The 15,434-nt window shown below is 35.8% G+C and overlaps 1 protein-coding gene across 3 annotated transcripts in view; it reads right to left on the reverse strand.

Annotated features, from left to right (window-relative positions):
• Positions 1 to 339: 339 nt before the first annotated feature.
• TOP1 (DNA topoisomerase I) overlaps positions 340 to 15,434 on the reverse strand; it is a 54,827-nt gene continuing 39,732 nt past the window's right edge. For all 3 annotated transcript variants that reach the window (XM_087889176.1, XM_034413929.3, XM_087889177.1), the window contains 10 exons: positions 14,255 to 14,442; positions 12,306 to 12,450; positions 11,894 to 12,037; positions 11,100 to 11,285; positions 10,217 to 10,285; positions 8,854 to 8,968; positions 8,460 to 8,587; positions 5,865 to 5,959; positions 4,010 to 4,159; positions 340 to 1,764 (listed from right to left, as the gene is read on the reverse strand). In XM_087889176.1, coding sequence (XP_087745302.1) covers positions 1,662 to 1,764; positions 4,010 to 4,159; positions 5,865 to 5,959; positions 8,460 to 8,587; positions 8,854 to 8,968; positions 10,217 to 10,285; positions 11,100 to 11,285; positions 11,894 to 12,037; positions 12,306 to 12,450; positions 14,255 to 14,442 — 1,323 coding nt within the window. In that variant the 3' untranslated portion in view covers positions 340 to 1,661. The remainder of the gene's footprint in view (positions 1,765 to 4,009; positions 4,160 to 5,864; positions 5,960 to 8,459; positions 8,588 to 8,853; positions 8,969 to 10,216; positions 10,286 to 11,099; positions 11,286 to 11,893; positions 12,038 to 12,305; positions 12,451 to 14,254; positions 14,443 to 15,434) is intronic.

The raw sequence follows: 15,434 nt of genomic DNA on the forward strand, positions 1-15,434 counted from the left end.
AGCACTGACATTTGTATGCATGTCTAGTAAACAGTATTTTCTTCATTTCAGAGTATATTTTGAAGCTACTTTTAATTAATACACACTTTTTAAAATTTGAAAACTATCACCAAACTCACAGAAATATAAATGCTGAAGGAAGCCTATTTGGTTAAGAGGAAATTGGGAGAATTTAAACAAAAAGATGAGTTAACCCAATTTCTCCCCCACTTCTAGTCTTCACCCGAATTTTTGGGGGCAATCCATTCTGGAACACCTCTTCCCCACAAAGAATTTTGCAGCTCTTGGTTTGCAGCCAACCAGTGACCTTCTGGGTACAAGAACACACGGATGCTGGCATTGTGTTAAGTTGTAGGAATTTATTTTAAATAACCTACAGTTGATTAAAAGGGAATTCATGATAAAAATAGAAGATACTTGTCAAGGAGAGACTGCGGGGAAACTTGCCTTTGCACCACATTAAGCTAACAATACTTCTAAAACTAATGGATTATAGCAAAAAAGGGTTCACATTAAAATTCTGCTTTATTTTTTTATTATTTTTTGTACACAATTACAAAAGAAAAAAATAAAAGCCCTAAATCTTGATTTTTTTTTTTAATTTTTTTTTTCTGGACCAAAGCTCACTTCCCTCAAAATTTTATTGACCTGTGAAAGTTCTTTTTACACAATAAAATCTTTCAAGTAAAAGAGAGCAGAAAGGCTTTTTTATTAAAAAAAAAAAAAAAAAAGGTGGGGGGAGAAAAAAAATCTGCCATAGGAAAAACAAAACAAAACCCACAAATGTGGATATTTCTCATATATATATCTATACATATATATATATAATGTACTCAGAACAAAGTATGATGGGAATACATTTTGTCACAAATTTGTTTGTACTCATAATCTATTAACCCTCCCCAGCCCTTTCCCTCCTATCTTCTGCAAATCTACATGATCTTTAAGATCAAGAAGAAAAAAAATGTTTAAATATTTTAAAATAATTAAAAGTACTAAAAATTCACATTAACAAAAGAAGTAACACTCAAGTCAGGAAGGATCTTCCCATCATGCTTTGCTTTGAAGAGATGTTGCATTTTTAATTCTAGGTTTCATTACCATGATGGTGACAAGTAAAAATGAAAACAACAGGGTGTTTCCAGGACCATTGTGGCCAAAACCAGTGTGCTAAGGGCTTCAGTTGTGTTAAATTAATGAGGGTGGGGTGGGGAGAAATTAAGGAGTCCATTTTCTATTAAAATATAGAAGTTATTGCAAAACCCTAACTGTAAAAACATATCAATATCTCATTGGATTCTGTATACAGTAGATAATGATTTTCAAGCTCGTCAATGTAATGGCAAATTTGTCAGGTAGAACATTAACAAATTCCTCCATTCACTTGTCCTTACTGTACTCCAGAGATAAAACACAACCATACAGCTAGAATTTAGGTCTCTGAAACAGATTTAAATAAGTTGTCCATAGGACAACTGTCTTGGCTCCTCTACAATATTTCCAGGCATATCTTTACTCAAAGATGTTGGGTATTTCATCACTCACTTTCCCCTCTGACACCCCCCGCCCCCCAATATAAAGAACAAGTAAGGCTCACAGTTTATCAATCTCCCTAAAATCAGGCTATTTTCTTCCATAAAATCCATCCCATTAAAATCATATTAAAACTCGTAGTCGTCATCTGCCATGTCAATTGCCCAGGCAAATTTCTCTCGCTGAGTTTTATTATATATTTTCTCTATCGGTATTCCAAATTTCTTGCACCTTAAAATTGGAACGGGTGGGGAGAGAGGGAGAAATAGAGACAAATCAGAAACAGTTGATGACAACAAAACACAAGTATTGTACTCTCAAACAAGTCAAAATTTCAGAGATACACTTTCCAAATCTATAATATATACATGATGGAGTGACTTGATCATGTCTAATACCAGTTCTTAAAATCTTGCCTGAAATCTTAGGGGACACTGTAAAATAGGCATTCATAGAGTAGGTGCAAAAGCGTCTAATATTGAAACTCTAATATTTAAGATATACATGGGCAAATTTATGACTTGTTGCTAACCCTCTCATTATACTTAACTGTGGATCACTAGAAGATACTCCTATACCTGTAGAAGGATCTATGTCCATTCCTGATTTTAAATTTTATAATCTTAATAATTTATTATATAAAGCATATAATAAATTGTGACATATATATATATATATGTGTGTGTGTTTTGTACAGCATATATTGTTACCATCCAAGGTTAAAGTTCAAATGCAGTCAACAAACTAGGAGTCTGAGGAAAAAGGCTATTAAATTTAGAAAGCAAGCATGACCAAATCCCTATCCTTATGCTCAATGTAGTATTTTCCATTTTTAAAAATTTTGTAACTATCATCAGAATAAGGCCTTGATGTGACTTCAACACATGATACCTACATGGCCTGTGGTTTCCTGAATCTTCAGAACATGCAAGTCAATATTTGCAACTCCTTCTTTGTATCGTTCCTTACTCTTGATTTGAGTAGGATCTCTATTTTCAGGTTTGTGCTTTTCTCTTTATGTTACAAGAGAGACGTCCTACTTACTGCCAGAATTGTCTGCTCCAAGTAGAATTTGCCTAAGCAAGCATGCTGCATCTGAATCTTAAGAGGGCAGAACACTAAGTAGATGGCTTTCTTTGCTCTAACACAGTTTGCTCAAAAGGTCAAAATTATAAAACCTGCTTTTTGCAGAGAATCTGAAGCAGAAAGGACTACATAATGGGTGATGATAAGTTACTAACTGGTGTTATTTATAGGTAACTTATTTACGGTATTTTTCAGACTATATGACGCAATGGAGTATAAGATGCACCAAGATTTTGAACAGGTAAACAAGAAAAAAAAAGTTTTTGCTCTCCATGGGCCCCAGAAGCACTCTGTAGGCCTCCCAAAGACTCTGCATGTCCCGTTTTTGTAAAAAAAAAAAAAAAAAAAGGGGGGGGGCTGTTTTTTGCAAAAAAAGGGATGCAAAGGGTTTTTTGGGAGGCCTGCGGAGTGATTGTGGGGGCCGGGGAGGGCAAAAACACGACACGTGGGGGTTTGGGAGGCCTGCAGAGTGCTCCTGGGGCTGTTTTTGCCCTCCCCAGCCCCCGTTTTTGGTGAAAACAGGAAGCACAGGGTGGGGTTTCGGGAGGCCAAAAATGACTGTATTCAGTGTATAAGATGACCAACATTTCCACCCTCTTTTAGGCGGTGTGGGTGGGTGGGTGGGAGAGTGCATCTTATACTCTGGAAAGTATGGTATACCGTTTCTGTTTTAAGGATGTACACTGTCCAAAATGTTTGAAGAAATACAAACAGATGCATCGAACAATCTTCTAGTTTTTAGGCAACGTCATATTCTTAAACTGGAACACAGGGCTGGGGCACACAGAAACTTTAATCCAGTTGTAAGTAAGTAAGTGAGAAGTAAGTAAGAGGACTATTATGAGTTTCGCCTATTCTGTGACTAAAAAAATCCTCAAGGGCATCATTCAACTGTTACCTTCTTTTTATACTACAATATGAAGCATTTTTTCTTCAGAATAAGTAAATACACCTGCTTGACCCATCTTCTTTTTCTCCTGAATTTATTTTGAACTTTAGAAGGTTCCCACAGTTAAGAGCAATACTAATGGCATTCTTTTGTGCAAACCAGATATACTATTTTGTTTGATACACCATTTTTGACTAGATGTAGAGCACTTCTTTGAATATTTTGGCACAATAAAAACACCCCACCCACAACAAAATTCTTTGCTTTAACATGCTGCTTTTATCCCTACAAGAAAATGGTCATCCAAATTCTACTTCCCAGAATCTTATTCTGCCCCTACCAGATGTAGGTGTCATACAGATTGAATTTTATCTGCATCAGCCTTTTGAACTGTCTTGGAAAACCAAATATGAACAAAAGCAAACAAGGACCTTCAAACCTAGAAAACATAAGCCTAATTTACTTCAAAGTATTATCCTCCTTTCTCAAACAAGAACTTACCAAGCAACAGAAATTCTAGGATCCAGATAATTTAGTTTGGAGGTACCCAAGGCTATTTGCTTGTTTTCCTCTCGGTCTGTTGCTTGAACTTCCAGCTTCATCAGCTGTTCCTCCACCCTTTGTACAGCCTTCTTCTTAGTTTCCACAGTCCTGTAAAAGATGAGAATAAATAAAACAGGTGAGAACATTAAGTAACTTTTTGAAATGTATTTCATTAAGAAGAATTAGGTATCCATGCAGGAAAAAAAATCCCTTAAGTGGACTGCTAAGCACATGTTAAGTTTACTCTTGTGCAGAACTGAGAAGGGATTATCGTCATTTCCCTGTACTAGAAGTGTAGAATGCTTAACAATGCTTATTTCCCATGGTCTCCAAATCAGAGTTTATGGTAGGTCAGGACTATATCCCTTATATAGATACAATGGGCAGATAAGATGACTTATCCAAAGTGGCCCAGAAAGACCTTGGTTGGGAAGGAAATTGAATCAAAGGCCTTCTGGGCTTCATTCCAACAAATGTCCATGTTAAAGTTCCAGCTTTTGCAGGATGCTTAAATTGCAGACCCTAGGAAAACCATGGCTATTGCTTTAATTTGTTCTTTTGTATAGATTTTTTAAACTGATAATATGTATACCTGATATTAATATGATAGCTAAAGCAAGGAATAATGAATTATCTTGCTATAGATAAAATGTTGCTCATAATCTGATTAGCCAATTCTGATGTATGTTTTTGAACAGTACAGATATGAGGGAAATCTGCCAAGGGAGAGCAATGTGTATATTACTGATTTCTTGGAGTCATGAGAAATCTATATATTACTAAAAATCTATAACCTTCAATTGGATGAAATAGTGCATCAAAGGGCAACATGTTTTGAACCAATGGACCTCAAATGGGCGAACCCACAATTCTATGCCCAAAATCCAGGAGCCATAACTTGTGGGATTGAAATTTGACAAATTTGTGGCCATTTCAATGCTGCTGCACTACCAATGTTGCTGTCTGAAGATTTAATAGATTGGTTCTACCCGAGCCCTCCATAGCCTGGGTAGACTGGTCCTGCCATCAGCCACCAAAGTTATGGTCAGTAGTGATCAAGCTGTTGGGAAGTTGGAAGTAGCTTCCACTCTCACTTGTTTTTTTTGCCCACCTGTGGTCATTCTATTTCTGTTTAGGTAAGGAATCTCTCTGAAACAATGACCCAACAAGTCAGATGTCTAGTATACCCTAAAGTTGAAGCATCTTTCCAGACATACCCGGGCATCTTTCTACTTGGTATAAGAAGGGTGAAATGCTGCTGGCTCAAGTGTGCAGGACAGTTGCCAGTGATATCTTTTCATGTCTTGTGACTCTTGTGTATCCAAGTATTTATTTAAACAGTCCTACATGAGTGTTCACTGCCCTTGCAATCAGAACCATATAAGGAAAGAAGAAAACCTATTCTCTAGCAATTTAACAATGTCACATCCCGTTGCTTAACAATATTGCCCTTTACACAGATGAAGACAAAGCTGCCTTTAATGAGCTCTTCACATGGCTAGGCTGGCCAGATGAAGGGGATAAAACTCTGTAGCATGAGACTTCTACTTTATACCTTGCCTAGGAAACTTTTTACATGCACAGTGCTGGGAACAGATGTAAAAGAGCAAGGCAACCTGAATGAATGTATTCAGAAGGAAGACTCCTTGCTCAGATCAATAGGCACAAAATTGCAGGCCAAGATCTGAAACAGCACATTCAAAAGCTGAATAAATATTCAAATAACAAACATTTTAAAAGATGTTTCATTTGGGACCAATATGAAATAAGGAAATACTTGCAAATGTGGCTACGTCAGAGCAGTCAGACTTACTTTTTAGACTTCTCATCCCTTCGGATCTTGGCATCAGCTTTGGCGCTTTTTAGTTCTCTCTTGGCGTCAGCCAACTGTTCCTTCTTGGCATCAATCTAATCATGCAAACAAATAAACCATAGTATAGATATGGGAAGGAATTACAATTGAAAAGCTGAAACATTTAGATAACTATTTTTTAAAGACTCTAATTTCAGATTCTGTAACACAATATCTAGGAGAAAATAAAACTCTCAAGAATCCATCTTACATCTCATGAATAATAAAGCCTAATATTTATTTATTGTTTAATTTTTGAAATTTAAAAAGATACTTGAAGAGCACAAATAATAGCTGTTTACAGTACCCTAAAGTGGATAAACTATGATTTTTCATGGGCAGAAATTATAATGGTTTTGTTTTGCAATGAATCTAAATTTTATAATACTGTGGAGGAGGCCCAAAATTGCAATAGGCTGTGTTTTTGGGAGGTTTATACAGATCCACTACAGTAGAAAACATGTATAGCAAGATTCTAAGTCTTATGATGCTCATTAAACTAGAGAATTGTTTTAATAGTTAAAATGCCAGGCTAGAAACCAGGAGACTGTAAGTTCAAGTCCTGCCTTATGCATAAAAGGTGGCTGGGGCACTTTGGGCCAGTCACTCTCTCTCTTAGCCCAGAATGGCAGGCTCTAGCAACAAGTTGGTTGATCAATTTCTATTGAACAATGAATCAACACTCGGTTGACCTGGAAAAAGCAGACACTGCACTTGCAGTGCTCAATGAATGTCTCATGCTGGTTCAATACAAAAAGTTAAGAAAAAAAAAAGAATGTATCATCAGCTACCAAGGTGTCCCATTACACATTAAAACAGTTAAAATAGGAATTAAAATGATTAAACCCCATACAAAAATATGTGCTTTAAATGGTTCTTTAAAAAGATAATATTAAGTTCCTTAACTTTCATGCAGTGCATTCCAAAGAGCTGGAGCAGCAACTCTCCAATTCCCAAAGGCTCAGTCTCAGGTCACTGCTAAACAAGCTCACAACCAGTGTATCTCTTCAAATGGTATCAATAAACATGAGGGTATTCTTTCAGACAGCCTGGATCTAAGTAACTATCATTTTGATCATTTTTCTCCAGAAACAAATTGACTATGCAGCACTTTATATCAGTCCAGGCATCAGTATAACAATAACAGTCTCTTTGCATTCTTCCCAAGACCACCTGACTACTGAGTTCTTAATCAAACACAAGGGTAATCCGCATGGAACACATTATTATAGACTACCAGCACCCCCACCACAGTTTTAAAGTCATCATTACCCAGGCAAGGACATAGTTGGTATATCAATCAAATCTGCTAAAAGGTACCAGTGGCCATTGCCTTAATCTGGGAAAGTAGATCTGCATCATGAGGCACCATGAACTGTCCTCCGTCCAGGCAGACCAAGCAAATTCCCTGGAATTATGGCCCCTCACAATAAGCATCTCCCTCTTGTCTTAATCAGAGAAGAGAACAAAGTTCTACAGATTTCACCTTGGGGAGGGGGAAGAGCCAAGTTTCTAAACACTATATTAAGGCACTTATATACTTTTTAGAATTAAAAGACTTTGGAGGCCATCAAAATCTAATATCATCACACAGAATAAATAATTCTGATTGTAGCTACTCTGAAAGATGGCTCTTTAGCTTCTGCTTAAATAGTAGAAAAGAGCTAATCCTCCAGAGAAATACTATTACACTGTCAAACAGCCGTTACCATTTCCCCCCACTTCAAAATAACAATTTTCTTAAAATGTCACCTTATTAGTGCCAAATTTTGCCTCCTGGAGATACAGAGCAAAAACTGCTCCATTTGTTACATGATAACTGAGATCTGAGTCCTACACCACAAACTGCTCCTGAGGGTGGTGGTTTCTTTGTTAAATGGTATATAATGATTTCACAAAGGCATGGTCAGTAAATTAATGAAAACTAACATTTATAATTATATATAATAATGGCACACACACACACACACACACACACACGTAAATAATTAACTGCCTTTCCCTGAGCCAGAATATCTCTCACATCTAAACCGACTATGTCCTGAGAACTGAATGCATTTTCTCTATTTTGCTATTGCTATCACAAATCAACTCACTGCTCAATGAATGTCTCATGCTGGTTCAATACAGATTGGTAGATTTATTTTTTTTAAAATCCCAATCTAGGGCTGAAAGAGAGTGACTGGCCCAAAGTCATCAGGGCTGGCTTCCATGCCTGAGAGAGGACTGAGTCTTCCTGCTTCTAATTCAGCACCTTAACCACTACACATATTCTTCGTGCATACCTAATTTATTTTGCTTTTACCATCTCTTATTACTGTTTTGCAGAGTTAAAATTTACAGACACAGAGATAACACAGATTTTAGAATGGCTGGATATGATGATGCACACAAAGAAGGTATTTGTGTAACAAAACCAAATAGAATATACGAGAAGTCTGTAAAAACAAATCCAAGCAATTTGTGGAGTACTTTGAGAAGTATGACAAGAAAGAGTTAATAGAAGTTAATTAACCTTAGTTTATCTTTTAACTGAAAACTTAGCAGTCAAATTACCTTGGTCTGTAAATTCATCATGGATTTTTCAAAGGTTTTTGGAGGTGCCCTCTGGTGGTTGCAAAGAATAGCAACAGCTCTGTTGGCACGATTGTAAGATAGGATCTTTGCTGGGATGTTATCATCCGCTGGAAGAATTCAAAGGAAACACATTTTTTTCCATATAGAAAGATGAACATTTATGAAAAGCAACTGAAAAAAGCAACTTCCAACAATTGAAAAAGAATGTCAAGGAGTTTTGAGCACATATAGCAATTGCGTCCCTAATTATGAAGGCCAGAAGTTACTTTATGCAGTCTATATCTTGAGTAACTACTCTTTAAAAAAAAGAGTGAAGTGTGTGTATTGCAATTAACATAGAAAAAATGAGACAGGCTATTTCAAAGATACTTACGGGTTGTGAGTTCCTTCAGTTGTTGCTGTAGCGTAATAGAGGCATTATATGTTCGGAATACCTTAGCTGTCAGCCCTTCCATAAGATCTTGAAGATGCTTATTTAAAATGCTAGTCTGGAAGATGGGAGGTGAAAGGAGGAAAAAATTATATACCGATTCAACAAATGGTAAAGAATATAAACAAATTTAACTGGGAAGTGCAAATCACAGAAACAGTAATTTTATCCCAAACAAGAGAAGCTATACAGTTGAGGCATGTTGTACAATAGCCTGCATTTTCCTTCATATAATCCAGATATTTTCATTAATTTATTCTTATTCAACCTGACCCTAAACCATTTCAAATAATGGGAGTTGCAGACCTAAAAGTAGAGGATGACTCCTCTACTTTTGCTTCCTTTCTACTCAGTTGGATAATTGCTGATGTCTTGTAATATTAACATGATGGCTATTAAACATAAAAGGATGGTGGAAATGAATGAAATACACGACAGCCATAGCAACATTTCCTTAAATTTTAAAGGAAACATAAATAACCAAAGTTCTCTATACTTCTGTATCTTATTATTTAAATGCATTATAAAACAGTGAAAAAGATATAAATACTATAGTTTTCATTTTGGAAAGATCTTTAAAGGAGTTGCTTTTTTCATTTTGTTATTTTTTCTCCCAGTGCAGACAAATTACCTGTGTGGACTTTTGTGCTATCTGAGCTTAGTTGCTTTCTTGCACACCTTTCATTATCAAACTAGGTAACATCATCAGTGCTCATGTTAGTGTTGAAGTTGCCTAGTTTGGTAGGGAAACATCTGCAAGAAAATAACAAACCCAGAAAACACCAAGGACCCACAGTTCATCCCTGAGCTACAAATATTCTCTTCTAAATTACCTGTACTTTAGAATACCATAGATCCAATGACAGATGTACTTTCATTTGCCAATGTTTTGTAAAATCAAAACTTGGCTGCTAACAATATGATGCTAATGTATTCTGGGGCAGCTCTGTATCTTTTATTAAATTCAACATTACATCTTTTAAAAGCTTTTTTTAACCCATCATTTTTTATAAATAATCCTCCTATTTTCCCTACGACAACAACCCTGTGGAGTGAAGTTGAACTGAAAGAGGGTGATTGGCTCAAAGTCATCCAGCCAGCTTTCATGCCTAAGACAAGACTAGAACTCATAGTCTCCTGGTTTCTAGCATAGTGCCTTAACCACTAGATCAAACTGGCTCTCTTATGCCAAGCCATACCAGAACAACCAATAGGCATTAATTTCACAGAAGAAAGTTTAAGAAACATCATTTCAAGCTTACAGTAGTTCATACAGCTTTTAAATGTAGGAAAAGAAGATACTCACATTAAGCCTATCAAATAAATCATCTTCTGACTGCTTATTTTCCATGAATAACTGAAGATTCTTAAATACCTGAAAAGTAATTACAAAGGACAGAAACATGAAGCGAAGAAACAGGAGACTCTGCTGGCATGTTACTTTCCTCACTATATTACCCGATACCATATTAATATGGGTTCTGGACACACACAGTTTGCTAAGCTATGAATGACATGGACTGTTTGGTTTTGGCTACAAGTGCAAATCCAGGAATTGTGGTTTGTAAACCAAGATTGATGATCTAATGTGTACAACCAACCATGGCTATGCAAACCATAACCAGATATGTGACATCAGATTTTACTTGAGTCCCTTTATGTGTAGCGTGCTACTTATGTTTGTAATATGTTACAAAAGTCAGGCGGCTATTAATTCACTGTTAATAAATTTCCCAGATTCACAACAGAACTCTAAAGATGAATCAATGTATTGGAGCCCATTTTCTATGAGAATAGATGAAAGCATTTGTTTTTACTTAGTAATAAAATAAAGAGGGGGTAAACATAAGGAATATAAGTGTTTCTGAAATTAAAAATACTAAAGATAGGAATATTGAAGAATGTCACTGATTATGACTGAAAAACAATTATTATTCATGCTCAATAGAAAAAAAAATGTGGATTTTATTATCAGCATTTGCTGGAGACAAAGCACAGTAAAGTGACCCTGCCTCTGTGACTTTTTTAAGGATTTCCCAAAATACAAAGCTATAGCACTATGCATGCTGAACTTGATGAAACATTGACCCAATCAAGTGGAATGATTACCTGAAGAGCAACCAAAAGAGAAAAGAGATTTAAAAGATAAAGCTACTCAGTTTGTGGATTTCTTTAGTAGAGTCCCTTACCCTTTTCTCAACAGGTACTTTGTTATAGTATCTTATGGAGTCTTTTCCAAGGAAATCAAATTCTACTACATATTCCTGACCATCTAATTCTGGATGCAAATTAATATGTTCCACACGGAGGGAGCAACAGCCCACTGTGTCAGCAGTCTCCCCTTCTTCTTTCTCATTGCCAGCTCTCAGAGCAAGCTACAAATATTGAATAGTGAGACAGAAAAATAGAAATCAGTTTAAACAGATGAAAACATTTTAATCATGTAATTGATCAGCAGGAGATTACGTCACTAAGCTAAGAAGCTATTTATTTGAAATTCCAGAATGAGATTTGAGGTATCGGCAAATTCACTAGAAGGATTACACTAATTTAAAAGTTATGCATATTTAAACTACTTGGATCCATGGGTATACACACTTTAGATAAACTGACATGGAAACTGATGTAAATAAGAGAAGCACAACATGGGGTTACTAGAGGAGATGCTTCTATTCTGTTTTTCATTCTCTAATACCAGAGCTGTTATTGCAGAATACTCTATACAGCTCTGACCCTGCAAAACGAAAAGCCAAACTATTTGTACAGGTACATTCTAGGAAAGTAGGCAGAGCTTTATCTGAACAGTCTATTTGTTAGATGAGGTCCCCAGCTTTACAAGATAATAGTTCTTCTTCATTTAAATTCCTTCCTGTCATTCTTCAAGGATTTCTCTAGTACATGTTATACCTCATTCATGCCAAAGTTGGATTCAGGAGTTCTGTTTATTTACACCAAAAAGAATCTGTAAAAGTCAGAATCTCACTTTATCAATGAAGTACAATGCCACAGCCCTTTGGCGCACTTTCATCTCTTTGGATTTCCAGTCTTCTCGATATTGATTTCGAATTCTATCTACGCATTTCTTCAATCTTCGAGCTGTCTCGTATTTCTGCCAGTCTTTCTCACCCTGCCAAGAAAATTACAGGAAACAACATGATGGGTTGCTCAAGTGTAGCAGGACTCTTATTTGAAGAGGGAATACAGTTTTTCATTTATTTTGATCAGCTATGACCTAATTTTTGAGTGATACTTCTGATTTCAGAAGGGAAAAGCAGTTTAAAACCCCATTTAAGATGTAATAATTTATCTTAATTCTTTTTTAAATATAAAAGTGCAATATATCTTTCCCAAAAGCATATTAGTTATGACAGAAATAGTTTAGACACAAAAAGTACCTTGATTCTAGAGCTGGGATTCAACATGATGTACTTAATAGATCCTTGAATATTCTCAGTCCATGATACCAACCAGGTTACTTTGTTATCATGCCGAACCTCTTTCCATTTATGGCCAGAGGGAGGGGGAGGGACTTTAGAATCCCTAGGAAGGAAAAACACAGACGTTTCAAAACAGGAAAATTCATAAGGAGGCCATAGAATATCAGCAAGCAAATTATTCAGCAAGATTCAGACAATGAACAGTGGCATCATAACAACTACTACAGTATGATACACTATTTATGACATTTTATTTATTTATATACTTATTTTATTATTTTTATCAGTAACTCAAGGCAGCAAACTTACCTAATGCTCCCTTCTCCTATTTTCCCCACAACCAACACCCTGTGAGATGGCTGGGCTGACACAGTGACTGGCCCAAAATCACTAGCTGGCTTTAATGCCTAAAGGGGCATTAAAACTCACAGTCTCTTGGTTTCCATCCTGATGCCTTAATCATTAGACCAGACTGGATTATTATGGGTAGTCACACAGTTGGCATTTTTATCTACTTATAGAGTCCTTCTCAAAGACCAGGATGGGCAGATGTTGTTATCTGATTATTAATATTATTGTTATGAGTATTTCATTCAATTTCTTTGGTCGCCACTCGCAACTCTAGATGAATAAAGTCTGTATTCAGACTTTAATGCCTAATAATCAAACAAGCTTGAACATGTGAATCTCAATTTTATACATTCATGAATAGATTTTATAAATGAGAATTTATTCTGAGCAAAACTGACAGCAGGGCTTATAAATAGCAAAGCCACTAATGTGGTCAATTTGTTTTTGCTTTAATGTGACATGTGGATTTATCCATTATGGCAACACACTAAGTAAACCTGGTCATTCATTATACCTTATTCAACAAACAATATGAATATTGCCAATAAAGCACAATTTTAAGCTAATTAGCACAGCTTTATGGCCAAATTCCCCCAAATTAGTCTAACTAGTTTTTCTGACTCCATAGGAATTCATTTTCTCCAAGGCAGCACAGAAGCCAATCAAGAAGGATAAGGAAAGGATAGATCACTGTATCCTTCTTTGCCTGACTGCCATTATTTGCCTCAATAAGATTGAATTGTAAATTTAAAAAACCCTCAGATGGTAAATAGTGCATTACATTATGTTTTGAAAACAGTAAGTCAAATGATGTTGAAGTCAGGTTCACAATGACTTTGTCCTATTATGCCTTGGTTTGCTCCATGCCCAATGCTACCCATTCCTATCCTCCAATCCTTTAAATCTGTTAAATTACAGATAAAATGCTGCTCCTCAGACATAAACCTACCAATGATTCTTAAGTTTTTCTGCAATGTGGCCAGGCTGTTCTTCGGCCTTAGACTGCATTGGGTCATGAATCAAAGAGTTTCCAACAGATCAAACCCACCTTCCTAGTATTTAGGAAGAAGGCAAAACTGCATCTCTTTTGACCTATTATAGTAATTTTGTCTTGATTTTAGTGATTATTTTAGTTGTATGGATTTTGTTATTTTTTTAATATTTTATTTTATAAGCTGTGTATATATGGTAGCAGCAGGAAGGTAGTTTGCATATTAGAACAATTAGAACAATTTGCCTATGTGTCCAAATATAAGCTGATCTAAATTTTCTACAGAAAAAAAATGTAAATATAACCACTTGCAGTTGCCATTTATAAATCACAAAGCTGACCTGAGTATGAGTTACTTTAACACTTCACGCTACATTAAAGAAAAACTATCCTTACATACTAATGACATGGTATTGTTTTGTGTATTTTGAACGATTGGCATTATCTCCTCTTGTAGGGGAGGTTATGGATAGAACTAACTTGAGAGAGATGCTATTTGAGTGAAAAACTTGTTCTCTCTAATCAGAACCCTTTCCTTGAAATATGCAAGGTCTCCCATCCTCACTTGCTACAATTGATGATGATGTCTTCAGGCATTATTCGTCGCTTCAGCATGCCCATTTTAGGGTGGTTACCACGCCCTCTGAAGAGACCTGGAGGCTCAATCTTAAAGTTGGCAATTCTTTCCTTATGGTTATCCATGACACAAAAACCATATTCTTTTAATAACCGCTCATTCTCTTCTTTAATTCTCTAGAGGAACACATGCACACAAAAATAAAAAATTATAACATATTCAAAGCTGCTATATCAATTATTCAGATCAAATAAATTAGCTGTTGTTTAGCAGATTCCCAGGCACAGGATTCTTAGTGCATGTGCAGTACAATAATGCCATTTGGTCTATACATCATAGAAAGGGCTTGAAAGTTGATCAGCAAGATCATTTGAGTGCTTTATAACCATAGTATGTACACTTACCTCAGGAAATTGCATACAGATCTACTAATAAGTGAATTCCATTTATTTCAGTGGGTTTTATTCAGATAAGTAGCTCATAGTGTGCCCTCATATACTAATCTAGGGCTAAACCTGAATGAACATAAATTTAGTATCATCTAAGATAAATTTTCCTCACTCTCCCCAGAAAGTTTCAGGTTTCCTTGCTCAAAACAAGAAGTGCTCTGTATAGTGTATTACAGGTGGTTATGAAAAAATGTTCAAACTACAGGTAAAAGACCCATATCTTTATCCTTAATCCTCCTTAGCATCCCTTTTATTCCTAACAAGATAATATATGATTCAATCGTCAATCTGCAAGAAGGGCTTATCCTTTTATATATAATATAGAACCAGCTATTTCAGAGGTTTTTTAAAAAAGAGAAATAAATAGGAATGTAAGACAATGACCTAATTCAGAGATATCAAATAATAGGTGTTACAAGATGGCAGTTTAGGCTGATATATTTTCCCTTTGTATTCTACTTTGCCATATCCCTTCCTTTCTGTGATCATGTTAGAAAGAGAATGAAAGGATTTTGCTTTAATTTTTTAAAGTATCAGTTTATGTAGTGCCTGTCTTGTAACCATAATTCTGGACAGCAAATACTGGATAAAAATGAACAGAACAAAAAGATAAATATTAAAAAACATCAAGGTAACAGTGCACTAGCACATGAGGATAAACACATAATCAATCATGTCAGACAAAACTACAATGATGGGCTTATTCAACCGACAGGCTC

The sequence above is a fragment of the Pantherophis guttatus genome, chromosome 3 (genome assembly GCF_059756535.1).
Source record: "Pantherophis guttatus breed Tessera chromosome 3, ASM5975653v1, whole genome shotgun sequence".
In the NCBI taxonomy this organism is placed as follows: Eukaryota; Metazoa; Chordata; class Lepidosauria; order Squamata; family Colubridae; genus Pantherophis; species Pantherophis guttatus.